This window comes from Phoca vitulina, unplaced genomic scaffold, assembly GCF_004348235.1.
Source record: "Phoca vitulina isolate PV1807 unplaced genomic scaffold, GSC_HSeal_1.0 scaffold54, whole genome shotgun sequence".
NCBI lineage: Eukaryota > Metazoa > Chordata > Mammalia > Carnivora > Phocidae > Phoca > Phoca vitulina.
Window position 1 is genome coordinate 226444 of NW_022589757.1, and position 19691 is coordinate 246134.

General features: G+C 35.8%; 1 protein-coding gene across 23 annotated transcripts in view; it reads right to left on the minus strand.

Moving 5' to 3' along the window:
• Positions 1-19691, minus strand: part of CDC42BPA (CDC42 binding protein kinase alpha) — a 330638-nt gene that overhangs the window by 68431 nt on the left and 242516 nt on the right. For 10 of the 23 annotated variants that reach the window (XM_032389303.1, XM_032389307.1, XM_032389286.1 and 7 more), the window contains 5 exons: positions 18998-19122; positions 8707-8812; positions 8128-8276; positions 6499-6590; positions 4015-4091 (listed from right to left, as the gene is read on the minus strand). In XM_032389303.1, coding sequence (XP_032245194.1) covers positions 4015-4091; positions 6499-6590; positions 8128-8276; positions 8707-8812; positions 18998-19122 — 549 coding nt within the window. Of the gene's footprint in view, positions 1-2693; positions 2742-4014; positions 4092-6498; positions 6591-8127; positions 8277-8706; positions 8813-18997; positions 19123-19691 lie in introns of all 23 variants that reach the window. The other 13 variants (XR_004297614.1, XM_032389298.1, XM_032389290.1 and 10 more) reach the window with 3 other exon arrangements.

Here is a 19691-nt window from a genome sequence, read left to right on the forward strand (position 1 = left end):
ACATGGGAGGGTTAAGGAAAAAAGTAAAGGGTCATTTTTGAGGAGGGGAGGTGCTAGTGATACGGTTCTAGAGAATCAGAGGGCAGTATGAGGTCACTAGGCCACAGGAAACAAATGGGGAAGATCCATGGTGTACGGACACCAAAGAACGTTTCATTTCTGCAATCTTGCTGAATCACTGGCTTTATCCCTTACTAAACCTACAAGTTCCTGCTGCGACTCAAATTCTAGATCTTCAATGTCATCTATTTCTCTTCTATTTCTAGGAGATAAAATTAGAAAAGAATGATCAGAGGATGTGTTGTATGCATTAGTTAAGTGTTACAATCCGCTCACTATGGGGGGCAGTCACGCACAACACTCTTAACTAGTTTTGGCACAAAGAACAATCAAGATTGATTCTATTCCTTAAGCTTCCAAATGCCTAAGAGAAAGGAAGCAACAGAAGTTTGGTTCATACTAAGTATTCTGGACACCAAAGACAAGCATGCCAAGGATTGAATACCATTTTTCAAAACATCACTCTACTCTGGCTTTGAGGATGAACTGAATGGTAACTCTGGGAAGAGCGGTCATAGTTATCAACTACAGAGGTTTATGCCATAAAATATGAAGTAAGAATACAAACTATTTTTTTTTAAACAGGAGCTTACTTCCTTCTCCCTGACATGCAAGCCTCATTGTGCAGCGGTCTTGGGGCTGGACAATTTGCGGGGGGAGTGCAGTGACTCGTATTGGTGGGGGGGGGCAGAAGGCGAGCAGAAGGCCAAGGAAACATTTAAGTCACACTGGATTCCTGGACAAGAAAGGAAGCTAAAGGGAATGCAGGAAGGGAGGTGAACGGCCTATTACGAGTAAGGAAACAGTAACCAGTGTTACTGAGGGCTCTACACACTTTGTTTCTTTAAATTCTCAAACAACCTCTGAGGCAGTACCACTATTATTATCCTTGTTCTTCTGATGAGCAAACTGGGGCTTACCTAACAGAAAAGTTAGGGAACATGATCCCAATCATACACCCAGAAAGTGGCAGAGGCAGCAAATCTGAGCCCCCTTGTGCGCTTAACCAATAAACTGGAAGAAGAGAACTCAGGAAGCAAACGAGGGAAAGACCAGGCTTTTTAAGAGCTGGAGCCCGATTCATAAAGATTCAGCATGTGTGAACTCAACTCCTTTTCCCTTTATGATAGGAGTTCCTTTGTGCTGGTTTGAAATTCAGTGTTATGTCTGAACTGCACTTAGGCTGAGTGCTAGTGGGTGACAGACAAGAAAGGTCCTCCTGGAGGAAAGTGAGAGTGGGAGGCTTCTTCACTACAGCTGGGTGGTGGCTGAGAGAGCAGTGACAAGGCAGGTGTGGGACGGCGCGCATTCCTGCAGCCCTTGGGCCGAGTAGAATGAACCTATCTGTTAAAATACACACGACTTCTAGGTTTTACATTCAGAGCTTTTTGTGGGAGGAAAGGGAATGTAGAGAAGAGTTTGTTAGAAAAAAAAAATGGAAATGGTTTTCTAGTGGAAGGAACAGTTAAAATAATTTATTCGAACTTCCTTCCCAATCTCTGTCAAGTGAATGATGTTTCTATGGACATACTATATTGAATATTTTAGTACAGTGAAACATACAGTAGATTATAATGTGAAATACTATTGTACTCAAGAGAACTCAAGAGAGTTCTCTTTTTATTGCCCTGTAGAATTAACTAGAACAACTGTCTCAAGAATAATGGAATAGTTTCCATTCAGAATGGACTTGGGTATAATATTTCAAAGACAGAAAAAAATAACTTGAAAAAATTTTTAAAAATCTAGATCAAGAGTTTTCTTTAGTGGACAATTATGCGAAATACTTTTCTGAATATAAGAATTATGTTTAACAAAACACAAAAAATAAGACCTACAAAAATTTCCCTGGTAGAAAAACCAGTGCTATGTAGAACATTTGCATTTGAATCCATTTTATTTTCCAGTTTCTAGAAAGGTTAAATGTTCGACATGATAAGGATTTTTGTGCCATTTAATGTGGAATAGAGAGAATGCATACATCTGGTATTTTAGTAAAGAGAATAAACAATATACATTAGGGACTTCTAAGTTATCAAATGGATAGAATTAATTTAGGAGAAAAAATGGTAGTGCAGTCAATTTATAGTGCATGTAGCACATATGTTAACGAAAATCACTTTCCACATTACAGGTGAAATTCTGTCAGCATTAAAAACTGATTTGTACTCAGTTATTATGTCACAGTAAAATCTATTGAAAGATTTAATAAAACATATCACTTTTTTCTGATTTTACCACCAGAAGTTTACTTCTGAGAAATAAAACAGCAAAGTGCCAAAAACGGGAATGTCAAATAGAAATCACAATGAAAAATAAAAATGAGCATTTTTATATACAGATCTACATAGTGACAATAATCAAATAAACATTCCAGTCTTCAGAATTGTTGCAAAGAAAGGAAATACAGATGCTCTGATGGCCAAAGCATTTTTCAAAGTACATTTTCACTTTCTGATGTTTAATAAACTCTTCATTATATTTCAGGTAAGAAAGAAGCTAATTTTGTCTCATAAATAAATTACCAGGTGTGATATTTCTAAAACTGACTGCATTACTGGGCAAAATTCTTCAATTCAATTCACTGATGTCTTTTACTGAAGGATGCATTGGTTTGAAAATCAAAGACTTACGTCATCCAAAAAATCAATCAGTGAAGATGAGGAAGAAGAAAAGGAATCCTATTTAACGAATACAGCAATAAGAAATAGAAAATATGGATGAAGCAATTTAATACGAACAAATAATAAATCAAAAATTTTGTAAAACAATTGAAAGGCAAATGACATTAATTCAAATAAATAAATGAGAAAAGCAGTCATTGGCATCATTTCTCAAGAAACTTAGAAATCCATTAATTTTTAAAGCGTGGTTCTTTTTCCCTTTCCCAAAGAAATGAAATACAATGCACACATTGTGCCCAAAATGTAATAAAATGAAGCGCACGGTAAATCATTAATAATCAAATTAAATGAAGCACTTTAGAAGGGTCACAATTAAAAGTGAGCAGTTCCCACTGGAATGTAACCTCTCTGAGAACAGGACTTGGTGAACTGGGTCACTATTCTATCTCCAGCACCTAGAACAGTGCTCTACACAGAGACTTGTGATTATTTGTTTAATAAAGATATAATCACTAACTTAAATCTTCTGAGACAAAAATATACTTTATATCATAAAATTGTTTTTTTTTTTCAGCAAAGAATTTAAGCACCAAAGAAGGACAGTCATAGAGTCACTATTTCCTTATTATGGAATATACTGCCTAATACTTTCTATGTAATACTTTTAACAAAAAGTATTCCTATTGTTAACTTCTAAAATAATTGAACGGATTTGAAGCTAGACCCAGCATTGCCCTATTGTGAGTTTTGACCTTTTTCACTTTTTTTTTTTTTTTTAAATTGCGGCTCTGTGCTTGGGAGAAAAAAGAAAAGTGTCAAAATTCTTTCAAAAGTTTGGATTTGTTCTGCATTTACTGTTTCTCAGGGGAAGAGACAAAATTTCTTTTAAATCTTATGACTCTCACATTTTGACCTTTCTTAGATTTTTCTTAAATACAAATGTGATTACAGTTTCCATAAGGATGCAGAACATGGGGTGCCTGGGTGGCTCAGTTGTTAAGTGTCTGCCTTTGGTTCAGGTTATGATTGATCCCAGGGTCCTGGGATGGAGCCAAGCCCGTATCGGGCTCCCTGCTCTGCAGGGAGCCTGCTTCTCCTTCTCCCACTCCCCCTGCTTGTGTTTCCTCTCTAGCTGTGTTTCTGTCAAATGAATAAATAAAATCTTTAAAAAATGCAGAACATACTCTTCTCTTCACATGTTTTTGTTTATATAAGATTCTAGGTCCTCTTATGTGGGAGGCAATAAAACAGTTTCGTTGCAAATGAATTTTAAGTCACAAAGTGAATTTTAAATGGACCGCAGGGAATACTTGAAAAGTTTAATACTTACTTCAAATTGATCCAGAGCATCGGTAGGCGTATTCAAAAATGCCAAGAAAGAATGCTGTGAGTCTTGGTGCTCTATACCTAGAAGACAGCAGCAACTTTTTTAAAACTAGAACAATTTAAACTAATTTTCATGGATAACCATTCCTGTCTGAATCTATTAAGAGCTGTTCACAAACTACCATATTTTAAAGCTGATCAATACTATTAACTCTACATATTTAAAAAAACTATTATTAGTGTTTCTTGGAATATCACTTAACAGTTAAATCAGTCTCCATGACATACTTGTTTCCTGACTTGAGGACTTGAATTTCTTTCTTTTCCCACATAGCGCATCAGAAGAAACACATTACATCTTGGTAGACTTGGGAGAATTTTAAAAACATGGTTATATCTGATTTTTCTAAGCTAATTTATCACCAAACAAGGTTTCTGTTTTGAAAAACTTTTAGCAAACATATAGTAAGCATTAATATAAATAATCTCTTATGATAATGTCATGATAAAACAAATGTATTTAGTTATGAAAATACTTTTGTCAAGGCCTCAATCTGATTTCAGGTATTGTTTTATTGACAGAATAAATCACTCATACCCTAGTTTTTCTCAGATGAAGTTATAAAAGCTGGTGCATATTTGTTAGCTATGGCATTAACTTCAAATGCATAATTTCCAAAATAATTCTTAAAATTTATATACAATGATAAATACAACCAAGCACACATTTTCGACTTCCACATCCTTAGGAAGTGACATTAACTCATTTGTGTGGCTTTCCTACTACTCTCTAATAACTAACACCATGGATGCCAGATGAGGCACTATGTTCAGAAATTCATCCAGTCAATAAATATTTATTGAGAGCCTTGTGCCAAACCTTGTCTAGATACCAGGTCATATTAGTAAATGAGCAGAAAAAAAATCCTTGCCCTCACTATATTATATAAATACTACATTATATTATTTAAGTAGTATAGTACATTATGTTACAACACAAAGTGAAATTTTATTATCTACAATGTTCTAAATCCAAATAAAAGCTGTAGGTTAACATGCTTTCATAAAGCAATGTGATAAACTTAAGTTATTTCTTCTGCAAGTTTAGATCTATTCTAAAAGTGATGCAGTCAGTGACATGAGGCATGTTATAGTCAGTCACACTCTGCACTGGTCTCTCTTCTATATAAACTGCCTTTAGGGCTACAGATCCTCCAGGTCCTATATATTCTTTTTCCTCTACTCACTGAATAATGCAGCTCCCTTCCACTCTTCATGTTTGAAAACTGCTTGATTCTCAATTTAGTGTGAAGCCTTGTGCTCAATGTGAGTTCCTAATTCACTTTTGCTGTTCCTTCCTTTCCTGTTCACTAGGAAATCGAACCGACAAAAATTTTTTGAATATCTACTACTTTTAGTGGTTTTTCATGTCAACTCCTTTATGTGATAGCTTCTCTTTCCTCCACAATTTTATTTTTTTCTCCACAATTTTAAAAGCAGATACAGAGACCCAACCAGCTTGACATCACTGTGTGTCACAGGACTGAGGAATTACAGGGAAGCATCACATAATGTATGCATAACATAAAGCCATTAATTAGTTCACTATTCAGTCAGGAATACTGACTCTGTCAGGACAATGAATTTATTTACTTATTTATTTTTTAAAGTAGGTTCCACATCCAGTGTGGAGCCCAAGGCAGGGCTTGAACTCATGACCGTGATATCAAGAGTCAGATGCTCAACTGACTGAGCCACCAAGGTGCCCCAGGACAAAGAATTTCTAATAACTGCATATAAGAGATCCCTTCATTGAGGAAAAAAAATTCTGAATTTGTTTTTATTAAATCTTCACATTCTTAATGCCCACATTATGGAAACAAAGTTTAAGTCAAGTTCCTGTAATAGCTGCCATGCACTCTGAGTTACTTTTCACATTAATGGAAACATGCTCAGGTAATGCTTTCAAGAAAATGGGAATAAATCCTGAGAAATCCCTCAGGGTAAGCAGTTTGAGAATCAAACGTGGAAGAAAACAATGAAATGCCAAAACAGTTCATCACTGAATTGCTTTCTAATATGGGATTAGATTAATCTTTAGTTACTTCATACATTGTTTCCTCAACTACCCTGGAAGTGAATCCTACGACACTTGAAAAGAGTATAAAGTACACTATAAAAAGTATTTTTCCCCCCAGTCACAAAAACCTTATTTGTGAAATCATCCACGGCACTGAAAAAACAGTCCAATTTATGGCAAAATGAGTTTTTCTGTTACCATGAAATCTTTAAACCATGTATATTAAGTACAACAAAATGACTGAAACCAGTCTAGCGAGTGTGTCAAATATGCGTATATATATCCATCAGTGAGCGTCAGCGTGCTTAGTGTGAACAATTCTCTGACCTACACATACGCGGATTCTTGGGTAATAAAATACATTCACAACAGAATAAGCCCTGATTGATGCAAAACACATTCTCATACCCTTTTCAGATCTAAGCTCTTCAGTGTCCTTTATCAGTTGTTCGATTTCTGAGAGTAGCTCCAAGTTCTTCTTCTCTGAATCTTTTAGTTTACTTCAATAAGGGAAAAAAAAAGGAAAAATGTCATTATTTTTACTGCTGGTTAGTGAGCCATCCTACAGTATGTAGTTGGAGCTTCCTGGTTTAAATGTCAGTCACGTTAGGTCAGGGAAGTGCAAAGCCACTGCAGGAAAGACAAATCCCGCCGGTCATCTACTGTTATATAGATAAAATTTCACTGCAACACAGCCAGACTCATTCATTCACAGACTGTCTCTGGCTGCTTTCACACAATAGCACAGTTGAGTAGCCAGAGGCGATATGGCCCACAAAGCCGAAATTATTTAGTATCTGGCCTTTTATAGAAAAAGATGCTGACCTGGAGCTAAATGATTAGATTTTAAAATGTCATAAAATCAAAGGTTAAATTTAGGATTTTGTTAGACTCTTCCACAGAGAACCATGAAAGTGGAGCATTGTTATGAATACATCTGTAGTTTCCGATTTCATTCAGTCTGGTTTATGAGCGAATGTGCAAATGCCTGTGTCCCAGGCACGGGAAGGTAGCTCATGCTCGTTCTACTTACAACACAGAGAATGACATTCAGTAGCTCTTTGTGTTAGGATCAACTCACATTCTCCAGAAAATGTTCTCTCAAATTTTCAATGTCATGCTATCACATTTAAGCAAAGCATACTTAATTTATGTCTGGATTATTTATAACAAGAGTTTATATTTCAGTGGGGTGCCAGGCAACCGCCCTCTAATTGGATTCAAAACATTAATGATTACAGTTTAAGGACTAAGGCTTCACACCATTACAAACTGAAATTTATGGGACTATATTTCTTTTCATGATTGAATGCCTCTGGAACTCCGCTATGCCAGCACCAAATGGATTTTTCTATTTATATGTTGATTTGTAACACTAACTTTCTATTGTTCCTCTATATCACCAATACTGACTTATTCTTGAACCATGGTTATATCCAATCCAATTAAGATTTTTATTTTATCACTTATTTATTCTACTGTTGCGATAAGGATTGAAGGAATGTATTTATCCAGTAATTGTCTCGGACTGTGGAGGATATACTTGTTTTAAAACATAAAAGAACATGAAGAAACAATTATAGAGAACCTTCATTTGTAAAAGATCTATGGTAGAGGCCAGAATTCCCAGATGACTGTATTTTGTTCTGAATATATGTTGCATTTTTATACTAATATGATACTCTTGAACAGGAGAGAATTTTGGATTTAATGGAACAGAATTTGAGAGTCAACTAAATTTTACAAAGTAAGGGGGAAAATAAAATATTAATTAGCACTATTAATTCTACTTTATGGACAAGTCAGAGGACTAATCTTTCAGCTAGTCTGTTTTCTAAATACAAACAAGGTTGTATTAAAATCCCATCACTGCATACAAGGCTTGAAAGCATTTATTCATTTTCAAATATTCATAAATTTTTCTGGTCATTACTTAAAAGAAAAAAGTGATAGGTATGAACTTCTCCCCAAATACTTTTGGACCAACTTAGAAATTATTCTAGTAGACTCAACTCAACCAAGTATATTCAACCTTACCATTCTGTGATGATGTTAGCTGCTTTAACTTTATTCAGCTCTTCTTGGATGGCCTGCTTAGCTCTTATTTCTGCATCCAGGGCTGACTGCAACTCCAGCCTAGCTGACATATCCAGTTTTGCAAAACGACGCATTTTCCAGGGCATATCCTACCAAATAATATGACTGTTGTTAGCCCCATCCTATTTTTTCCTTAACATTTAAATTCAGTAATGCAAGTAAATTTAGAAACTACATAAAGCACTATCTTTCTCTGATAACAGAATAGAACTGAAACACTGTTTGTGAAAGTATATTATTTTCCATTAAATTCAGAAATAATTGTAGACCCACATATAAGGAGTTTATTTTCCATACTTATTACCAATAACGGATACCTATACAAAATTACAGTTAAGCAGTGATGTGTTATGATTTCCTAAACTGGCAAAGACTTGGACTAAGTGAATTCTCAAGAAAAACTTTACAGTGAGCTAAAGCCTAGACAAACTGATAGAAGTGCTCAGATTTATTATAGTGTGTTTGAGCCTCCCCTCCCACCCCATATGATAATTCTCCATGCAAAACGGCAGAGCTTACTGTTGCTCGTGCACCCAAGCTGGAATTTCTCAAAGCTTCCAACTCTTCTGTCATTTTAGAAGCTAAGGCCTGGAGATACCCTCGTGCATCCTTTTCATCACTGACCCTGGAATACATACACATACAAAGGACAAAAGTAACACAAACAGAAAAACTTCAGTGAGAGATATATTGTTTTTAAAGCCTCATACAAGAAATAAGTGAAATAAATGTCTTCTTTCAAAAGATCTACCACAGTACTACTGCCTGACAATAAGCGGGAAGAGGTTTACTGAACTGTTTCAGTTATCTATCTATCTGGTCATGTTTAGGAAAGTTCAAATTACTTGTATCTGATAAATTAGTAAAATTTCACCCTTGAACCACAGAGTATTCTTTTAATCTAACATTAAAAACACACATATTTACATGATTTCTAAAGAATATTAAGATTTCTAATTGGGTTCTGCCATTTTATCTTATGAAAACAAAATGCATCAGTTTTAAAACTGAAGTACCCTATATTTAGAAAGTTTAAAGTAAAATAGTCTGCAAAAATCAGGGTTGTACTGCAATACAGCTCCTCTGTTTTCTAAAATGGTCAATAAAATACCAATCAAAAGGAAAAGATTAAAGTCTACTGAAGCTCATAACTGTCTTAAGACTATCTTGCTGATGTAACTATTACGATTCTATAAAAATGTTTTCAAATTATATTCAATGACACATATTCTAAATTTCAGAATTTGTCTAAGAGAAAGTTTGTGTTTTGTTACATCTTCAAAACAAGGGCAAGGCCAGGATAAGGACTGCCAGCATATGAAAATCTACAAAAGAAGGTCCTATTCTCAAGAAGAATGAAAACAATTAGTATACAGAAAGCTATAATTGGCATAAAGAAAAAAAAAAGGAGTTGAAATTTGCAGTGCTTAGAAGTGTATTCTAATATACTCTGGGGAACACCATTTGCCTTTGGGAAGGCTGGCTGTTTTCATAAATACAATTCAGGCCACTGAATAGTAATGAGAAAAGCATATTTCAGGTAAATCAATAAGTATCTATGCATATAGCAAATTGAAATCTTGAACTTGGCTTTAGCAGCTTTTAGAATTTAAACTCTTGAGGAGCCAAATTCATATATTTCTATCTATATATCTTAAAGAGGCTCTTTAAAAGGGATTTGGTTCTCTTTTCTCTCAGATGGGAAGGTGTACTGGAGGACAAGCAAAAGAATCTAACAATAAAAGCGATCCAATCATTATAAAAAGTTGCCCAGCCTAGTTCGTTACATATTTTTAGGCTCTATATACATATATATATATTTTTATTGCCTTTTAAGAGAAAATGGCTTTAGAAAATACTGTTTGTGTAGTGGGAAGTGGTTTCCTTTAAAATTCTTTAACTTTGGACACCACACGTGACCACGACCTTTTGATTTAATCATCTGATCTACAGCATAAAGAATAAGTGAAGATGAAGGAAGATTACCTATTTTTTTTTGGAGTACCAAGAAAGACACTTAAGAAAACTGTATTATCATTTAAAGGGCCAGGCTAATCAGCCTCAACTAGCATTGCTTTAGTGCCTATCTACCACAGTGATCTCGGTTTATGCACATTCCAACCTGCTTCCATAACTCTGGAAAGCAGTAAATTCTTGTACATGACTTTCATGCTGTTTAATGTTTCAAATAAAAACCAATCTCTACCTCTGAAACAAATAATACATTATATGTTAAAAAAAGGAAGAAGAAAGAAGAAGAAGAAGAAAAGAAGAAGAAGAAGAAGAAGAAGAAGAAGAAAAGGAAGAAAGGAAGAAGAAGAAAGAAGAAGAAAGAAGAAAGAAGAAAGAAGAAAGAAGAAGAAGAAGAAGAAGGAGAAGAAGAAGAAGAAAGCAGGAAGGGAAGAATGAAGGGGGGGAATCGGAGGGGGAGACGAACCATGAGAGACTATGGACTCTGAGAAAGAAACTGAGGGTTCTAGAGGGGAGGGGGGTGGGGAGATGGGTTAGCCTGGTGATGGGTATTAAAGAGGGCACATAATGCATGGAGCACTGGGTGTTATACGCAAACAATGAATCATGAAACACTACATAAAAAACTAATGATGTAATGTATGGTGATTAACATAATAATAAAAAAATAAATAAAATGGGGAAAAAAAAGAAAAAAAAAATCTCTTGTAATTTTCGTTTTATTTGCATGTTGAATACGTTCACATTCCCTGACCCATGTGGTCTCCCGCTAAGTCTCAATTTTTTATTAAAGCTCTGTCTATTTTCTTGGCTACAGAGAATTAATGAAGGGAAGGGTTTAAAAAAAAAAAAATAGACTGGGTCAGTTACAACTCCTACCATTTAAATTCCACTGGGCCCTGGTCTCCTACAACAATTCCTTTTTAGAATCATTGCTATTTGTTTCCAACCTTGATCCTTGAAGTCTCACTTCCCTCAGACCAACACTGTCTTGCCCTTTTCTTTAGGCCATCTGGATAAGCTGACTCATGCCCATTTTAACTTTTTTTTTTTTTTTAAGTTTTAGAGGCAAGTAAGTCCCTCATCTTTCCTTTGGCCAAGTCATTTAAATGTATTCCTCATCCCACACATATACAAATAATTACCTTCTTTAAAACAGCTTTCAATTTCATCACTTCCACTGGCTGCTGTAAACATATACAGACGTTTTCTAATCCAGAAAGGTTCCTGTCCCAATCCCTCTCCCTGTCACTGTGATACAACCTGTATCTAATTACTCTAGTATTTAACCCCTCACTAACTCGTACATACTTTGAGGTCTGATTTCTACCTCAACTATTTTGCTGAAACCACAGTTCATTCAAGTGACAAGTCAACTATAAAAGGCCAATTTCAATCTCTTTTGTTTTTCTGCCATAGCTAAATCCTCTACTCCCAAGCTCTTTCAAGTAATTAATGCAGAAATACTTATTAATACTGACTATTATGTAGGGCATAATAGTCAGAGAAGATCTAGAAGATAGTCCTTAAAACGTCAGGGAGGTAGGACATACACAGTAGAGTGATTAAGAACTTGATTCTTGAGTCAAACAGACCTTGGTTCAAATCCTAACTCGCTGCTCACCAGTTCCGGGACTTGGGCTAAGTCATTTACCCACTTCTAGCTCTCTGCTATCTCACCTACAAAGTGGGGATAATAATCCTACCTCATAGGACTGTTGTAATAACTAAATGAGAATCCTGTACAAGTGAATTTTCAGCCCAATGCCTGGAACATACTATGTTGTAATCAGTATAAGCTACGACTATCCACAAACAAAGATTAATGAATGAGGAATAGTTCAAATAATGTGAGGAAATTTAAATAAAGGGAAATAAAAGTGTTATTATTGAGACCCTTTGCTGATTATGAAAACACTTTCCTGGCTGCCCTCTACCTTCTATATGCTGCCCTCACCATATTATCCTTCTTTCTTTCCTCCTTAAAAAGATCTCAACAACTTCAATGGCTTTATTGACCAGGAATTAAATCCCCAAATTTATATGCTTTACCCTAACCTTTCTGTAATCTTTTCAAAAGCGTATTGAAACTCTGTACCCAGATGTCTCAGGAGGAGCCCAGACTCACCAACAAGCAAAATAACACAAACAAAATTGATTATATCTTCCCCAAAGTTGGTTCCTTCTCTGACTTTCCTACTTCAATGATATCATCATTTTCTTAATCTAACTCTGAATTTCAGAAAAACGAATTCTTCCTCATTTCCTGACCTTCCTTCATAATTAAGTCCTATAGATTCTTCTCGCACAATGTCTTCTCCATTTCTTCACTTTTTCCCAAACTTCCCTCCACTTCACCCTGAACACCACTGTAGAGTTGTCTTCCTAATGCATCATGCAATCAATGCCATTATCCTTTGCAAAAACCCTCTCCTTCTTATAAATAAATAAAGTTTAAATTCTTACCCAATATTCACGGTAACTATACAGTAGTAACCTTACTAGTCTTATTTCCTACTATTGTTTTATATGAAATCTCCAATTCAGCCAACCTATGTATAGGACCCTTTATTAACCTCAGGGTTTTCAGAAAATGCATTATGGGTTCAAATGATTACCCCCAACTTTCTCAAGCACCCAGTCTGAGGTAACTCTCCTCTACACTCCCATAGGAAAATCGGTATTGTGTAATACATAGGGCAACTTACATTTAAGTCTTATAGCTAATCTCCAGATCTGGTCACATTACTTTTTAAACTTTTCAATGATACGTTAAAAGCAGCTTGATGGCAAAGTACTATAGTTTATAGGCCATCCTACCTTGTATTATACCAGAAAAGTGCATTAGATGTAAGGAGAAGCATTTTATTTATTTATTTATTTTTTTGGTGTGTGTGTTTGTTTATTTATTTATTTATTATGTTCTGTTAGTCACCATACAGTACATCATTAGTTTCTGATGTAATGTTCCATGATTCATTGTTTGCGATTTTAAAAATCACTCTTATGGACTAGCTTATGATTCTGACCTTTCATTGTTGTATCATTTCAAAGAAAAAGTGAAGTATTCTGATGAATCAATGGTGAGAAGAAAGGCGTCTGCTCTAACACAGTGAGGAGAAACAGGTCTCCCTTCACTAAAAGTTATTCTTTCATATGAAAGGGATATTTCATAGGAAAAGGCAGAGGGAGCCAAGTAAGATGACCATTAGCAATGCATCCAAGTAAGATCTTATTTACAATAGTGCTTGTTCTGTTTTAAAACTGTTATTTTGTCCAAAGGAAACATTTAAAATACTATATATCACAAGTTCCTAAAACCTTGTCTTGGCATCATTTCATTTTTTAAAGTTTTAACTTAAATTCTAGTTCGTAAACATACAGAATAATACTAGTTTTGGGTATACAACATAGTGATTCAACAATTCCATATGACAACCAGTGGTCATCCTGGTAAGTGCACTCCATAATCCCCATCACCTATTTCACCCAGCCCCCCACTCACCTCCCCTCTGGTAACCATCAGTTTGTTCTCTATAGCTAAGAGTCTGTTTCTTGGTTTGCCTCTCTTTTTTTCCTTTTGCTTGTTTTGTTTCTTAAATTCCACATATGAGTGAAATCATAGGGTATTGGTCTTTCTCTTACTGACTTATTTCACTTAGCATAATACACTCTAGCTCCATCCATATTGTTGCAAATGGCAATATTTCATTCTATTTTATGGCTGGGTAATATTCCATTGCATATACATATATACCACATTTTCTTTACCCATTCATCAATCAACAGACACTTGGGCTGTTTCCAAAATTGGCTACTGTGGATAATGCTGCTATAAACATAGGGGTTCATGTATCCCTTTGAATTAGTATTTTTATACTCTTTGGGTAAATACTTAGTATTGTGATTGCTGGATCGCAGGGTATTCTGCATCTACTAAAATGATCATATGGATCTTGTCCTTTCTTTTATTAATGTGATGAATCATGTTGATGGAGTTGAGAACACTGAACCAACCCTGCAAGCTGGGAATAAATTCCACTTGATTGTGGTGAATGATTTTTTAAATGTATTGTTAGATTCAGTTTGCTAGTATTTTGTTAACAATTTTTGCAACTATGTTCATCAGAGATATTGGTCTGTAGTTCTCTTTTTTTGTGGTGTCTTTATATGGTTTTGGTAATGCTGGCCTCATAGAATGAATCTGGAAATTTTTCTTTTCTATGTTTGGAATATTTTGAGAAGAATAGGTATTAATTCTTCTTTAAATGCTTGGTAGAATTTGCCTGTGAAGACATCTGGTCCTGGACTTTCGTTTGTTGGGAGTTTTTTCATTACAGATTTGATTTCTTTGCTGGTTATCAGTCTATGCAAATCTTCTATTTCTTCTTGTTTCAGTTTTGGTAATTTTATATATTTCTAGGAATTTATCCATTTCTTCCAGGTTGTCCAATTTGTTGGCATATAGTTTTTCATAATATTCTCTTACAATCTGTATTTCTGTGGTCTTGGTTGTTAGTTTTCCTCTCTTGCTCATGATTTTATTTATTTGGGTCCTTACTCTTTTCTTTTTGGTAAGTCTGGCTAGAGCTTTGTCTATTTTAGTAAGTTTTCAAAGAACCAGTTCCTGGTTTCATTGATCTATTCTATTGTTTTTAAAGTTTCTATATCATGTATTTCTACTCTAATCTTTATTATTTCCTTCCATCTGCTGGCTCTAGGCTTTGTTTGTTGTTCTTTTTCTAGCTCCTTTAGTTTTAAGGTTAGGTTGTTTGAGATTTTTCTGGCTTCTTGAAGTAGGCCTGTGTTGCTATAAACTTTCCTCTTAGAACTGCTTTTGCTGCATCCCAGACGTTTTAGACTGTTGTGTTTTCATTTGCATTGTTTCAATGTATTTTTTTATTTCTTCTTTTATTTCCTGATTGTTTAGTAGTATGTTATTTAACCTCCATGTATGTGTGGTCTTTGCAGATTTTTCCTTGTGGCTGACTTCCAGTTTCACAGCATTGTGGTCAGAAAAGGTGCATGGTGACTTTGTCTTCTTGAATTTGTTGAGACCTGTTTTGTGGCCTCATATGTGATCTATACTGGAGAATGTCCCATGTGCACTTGGAAAGAATGTATATTCTGTTTTATTATGGAAGGTTCTGAATATATCTGTTATGTCCATCTGGTCCAGTGTATCATTCAAAGAAACTGTTTGCTTGTTGATGTTCTTTCTAGATGATTTGCCCATTGATATAAGTGGGGTGTTAAAGTCCCTTACTATTATTGTATTATTATTATTGATTAGTTCTTTTGTGTTTCCTATTGTTTTATGTATTTGGGTGCTCCCATGTCTGGTGCATATTTATGACTGTTATATCTTCCTGTTGGACGGTCCCCGTTATTATGACATAGTGCCTTTTGTCCCTTGTTACAGTCTTTGTTTTAAAGTCTACTTTGTCAAAACAAAACAAAACAAAACAAAACAAAACAAAACAAAACAACATAAAGTCTACTTTGTCCAATAGAAGTATTGCTACTCTGGCTTTCTTTTGACATCCATTTGCATGATAAATGTTCCTCTATCCCCTCACTTTTGATCTACAGGTGTCTTCAGATTTAAAATGAGTCTCTTATAGGCAGCATATAGATAGACCTTGTTTATTTATCCATTCTGTCACCCTATGTCTTTTTGATTGGAGTATTTAGTCCATTTATGTCCAACGTAATTATTGATAGATATGTATTTATTGCCATTTCATTACTTGTTTTGTGGCTGTTTCTGAAATTTGTTTTCTGATCCTTTATTGTCTTTCTCTTTCATAGTTTGCTGATTTTCTTTAGTGACATATTTGGATTTCTTTTTCTATTTTTTTGCATATTTATTAGTAGTTTTTGATATATGGTTACCATTAGGTTTGTATATAACCTCTTCTGTATATAGCAGTCTATATATTAAGTTGACAGCTGTTTAAATCTGAACCCATTCTTTTCTCCTCTCCTCCCCATGTTTTAGGTGTATGTTATTATATTTCATATCCTTTTTTGTGAGTTCCTTGACTGTTTTTCTTTTTGCAAAAATATTCATTTTTACTCCTTTTGTGTTTCCTACCTTCAAATTGTCACTTTTGGTATCTCCTTTCCACTCAGTCTCCTTTAATATTTCTTGCAGGGCTGGTTTAGTGGTCATGAACTCCTTTAGTTGTTGTTTGTCTGGAAAACTCTTTATCATCCTTGTATTCTGAACGAGAGTCTTGCTGGATAGAATATTCTTGGCTGCAGATTTTTCCCACTCAGCACTTTGAATATATCATACCACTCCCTTCTGGCTTGCCAAGTTTCTGTTGAAAAGTCTCCTGCTAGCCTTATGGGTTTTCCTTTGTATGTTACTGACTTCTTTTGTCTTGCTGCTTTTAAGATTTTTTTTTAATCACTTTATTTTGCAATTTAATCACAATCTGTCTTGGTGTGGGCCTGCTTTTGTTGATTTTGATGTGAGTTCTCTCTGCTTCCTAGATCTGCATGTTTGTTTCCTTCCCTAGATTAGGGAAGTTTTCAGCTATTATTTCTTCAAATAAATTTTCTGCCCCCTTTTCTCACTCTTCTTACTCTGGGACTCCTAAAATACAAATGTTATTACATTTGATGGAATCACTGAGATCCCTAAGTCTATTTTCGTTTTGTGTAATTCTTCTTTCTTTTGTTCAGCTTCACTGGTTTGCATTACTTTGTCTTCTAGGTCACTAATTCATTCCTCTGCTTCTTCCAGCCTGTATCAAGTGTGTTTCTAATCTTGTTTATTGCACTCTTCATCTCTAATTCTTTTAACTTTTATCTCTGTGGTAAGGGTCTCAGTGATGTCCTCCACTGTCTTCTGAAGTCCAGCATCTTTATGACCATAGCTTTAAATTCTCCATCAGACATATTACTTATATCTATTTTGCTTAGATCTCTGGCCATGGCCTTATCTTGTTCTTTCACTTAGGATAAATTCTTTTGTCTTCTCATTTTGTCTAAGTCTCTGCCTTCTTCTGTGTTAGAAAAGCCATTTATGTATCCTGCTCCTGAGAGTAATGGCCTTATGAAGAAGAGGGCATGTAGTGCCCAGGGCCTGGCACACCAGGGAATGTCTCCAGTGTGTGCTGCCTGTGCTCTGCTGCTGTGTCTGGTTGCTCTGTCCTTCAAGCCAGTCATCTACAGAGGCTCTCCTTGCCTGCTGTGGGCAGTGTTTGATCCCTGGTCTGAATGTGCTAAGTTTTCACTAATTTGCTTTGGTCTGCTTGTGAAATGAGACCAATCACCACCTCCACTGGAACTGAGGCCCTGTAAAACTCCCTGGTCAGGAGACATGGTGTGGGCAAGGGTTTGTGCTAGTCTTTGGGGGGAAGGGCCACCACACTACAACTGAGGTAAGTGTGACTGAGAAGGGCAGTTCCACCAGCGCACCTGGGGGTGGGGCTTGGTGGAACCAAGTTACACAGCCAGTATCTTCCCATAAGTGGCTCTGTGTTTATGCTGAGGGGCCAGGGAGGGAAATGGTGTTGGCCAGCTCCTTTTGTTCTCAGAGAGGCCTCTCCATGAATGCTGTCTCTCTGGGCTGCACTCCAAGAAGAGCAAATAACCTCCCCACTGTGTGCTCCAAGCACTCTTCATATTGCTGTTTCCACACCATCTGCCCCCGGGGTGTTTGCCTGCCTTCTTTCCAAGAGCAGCGCAGTACCCTCCAGGCTCTATTCCAGCCAAGCCTGCTGACCTTTAAAACTCAGTCTTCAAGCCCTGCTGTTTCCAAGAACTCATGAAATTTAGCCCCTCTCATTTTCCAAGCCAATGGCTATGGGGAGATGTTCTCCTTGTGCGTTCCCCTGTGTGCTCCTCTCTCTCTCTCTCGCCCTTCTCTGTGACCACGGCTACCTCTCCTCTGCAGCAGCCAGGATTTGTTTCTTCCCTAAACCACATCTCCACACTTCCTACATTCTTCAATGTGGCCTCTTCTCTCCCTTTAATTTTGGAGTTTGTTTTGTCAGCCTTCAGTTTGATTTAGTATTTAGTATGATTTGACAGTTTCTAGTTGTATTCGTGGGACAAGGTAAGCCTAGAACCCTTCTACTCCACCACCATCTTCCTGTCTCTGGCATCACTTCATTTTTTAATATACCAAAACTGAAAAACTTGAAAGAGACTAAGACTCCTGACCTTTTTAAGTGTGGACAGAACGTCTCAGATTTAAGTAGGTGAGAGGAGTCAGAGAACAGGGAGTATACCTTTTACTTTTATCCTACTAAGTATTAGTAGGATAATTAGTATTACTAAGGTAATTCATTCTACATTGAATCCTGAGAGCTTAAAGAATAGTTAATAAAATGAAGCTGTAATCATGTAAGTTTTTATGATGACATGTGCATCAATCTGTTGTAATTATGAAAGAAAATGATAGCACACCTTTAGGTTCAAAATTTTTCTCCAGGCTGTTTCTTAAAATAATCACAAATACAGCAATTTTGGTCTTAGAAAGGAACTTATAGCTAGTGAATGAGTTTCTTCAGTTCTTTAAGGACCAACTGTCTTAAAATAACCTTTTCTTTTCTTAGAAATAACAGCTTTCAGTGAAGCTGTGGAAATTTGACACAGGATACTTGCTGCAGTTGGGGAAAAGAGGAACATAAGAGAAAATATAGAAGGACGCAGATCAGTAATAAATAACAGGTCAGTAATAAAATACTGTTCTTAAGGGAAACTTATTTTTTCAAAGCAAAAAAGTAAGAAAAAGAAAACATGTTGTAGCCTTCTGGAATTCACGCAAACTTGGCCACATGTTCAAATCACTCACAAAAATACATTTAAAAAGAGTACTCACCACTGAATTATTTCTGTGATTTGGGCTTCCCAATGTGCAACTGATTCTTTCTTGTCTGCTAGGTCTTTTACCTCTTCTTCTAACTGCTGGTTGCGCATACTTAAGTTCTCATACAAAGTGGTAAGCTGAAAGGCAGTTTTAAGACACTTAAAGACACATGTGACTTTTAGGAACAGGAATGCAAAGTGCTCAGATGCCACTTGTTAGAGCTGATTACTTACCATATTCCACTAAAAAATGCTTGTCTTCCTGATTTCTTCTTATTATATACCCTTCTGGTCACTGAATTTGGAAACATCAAGTATTCTGAATTCTCCTCTGCCTTTGCTTTCCCTTACTCCCACACTGAATTGCTTCCATTTGTGAACATTCTCCAGTTGCCTGAAAACTCCTCAGGTTCTACTGGTAACAACAATCTCTCGTTTTTTGTTTTTTTGTTTGTTTTGGTTTTATTTGGGGGGGGGGGGTTGTAAATGTCTTCATGTCATCTTTTTAAAATAAAATCTTACAAAGTATTTCAAGTATATGCAAAAATGGACAGTATAAGTTAATTCCCATGAGCCCACAGCCAACTTCAATAATTACCATTTCAATGCCAGTCATTGCATTTGTATCCTGTCTTCTTACCTCTTCCTCCTGAATTATTCCTAAGTGAATACCAGACATCTATAATTTTACCCATATATATTTCTGT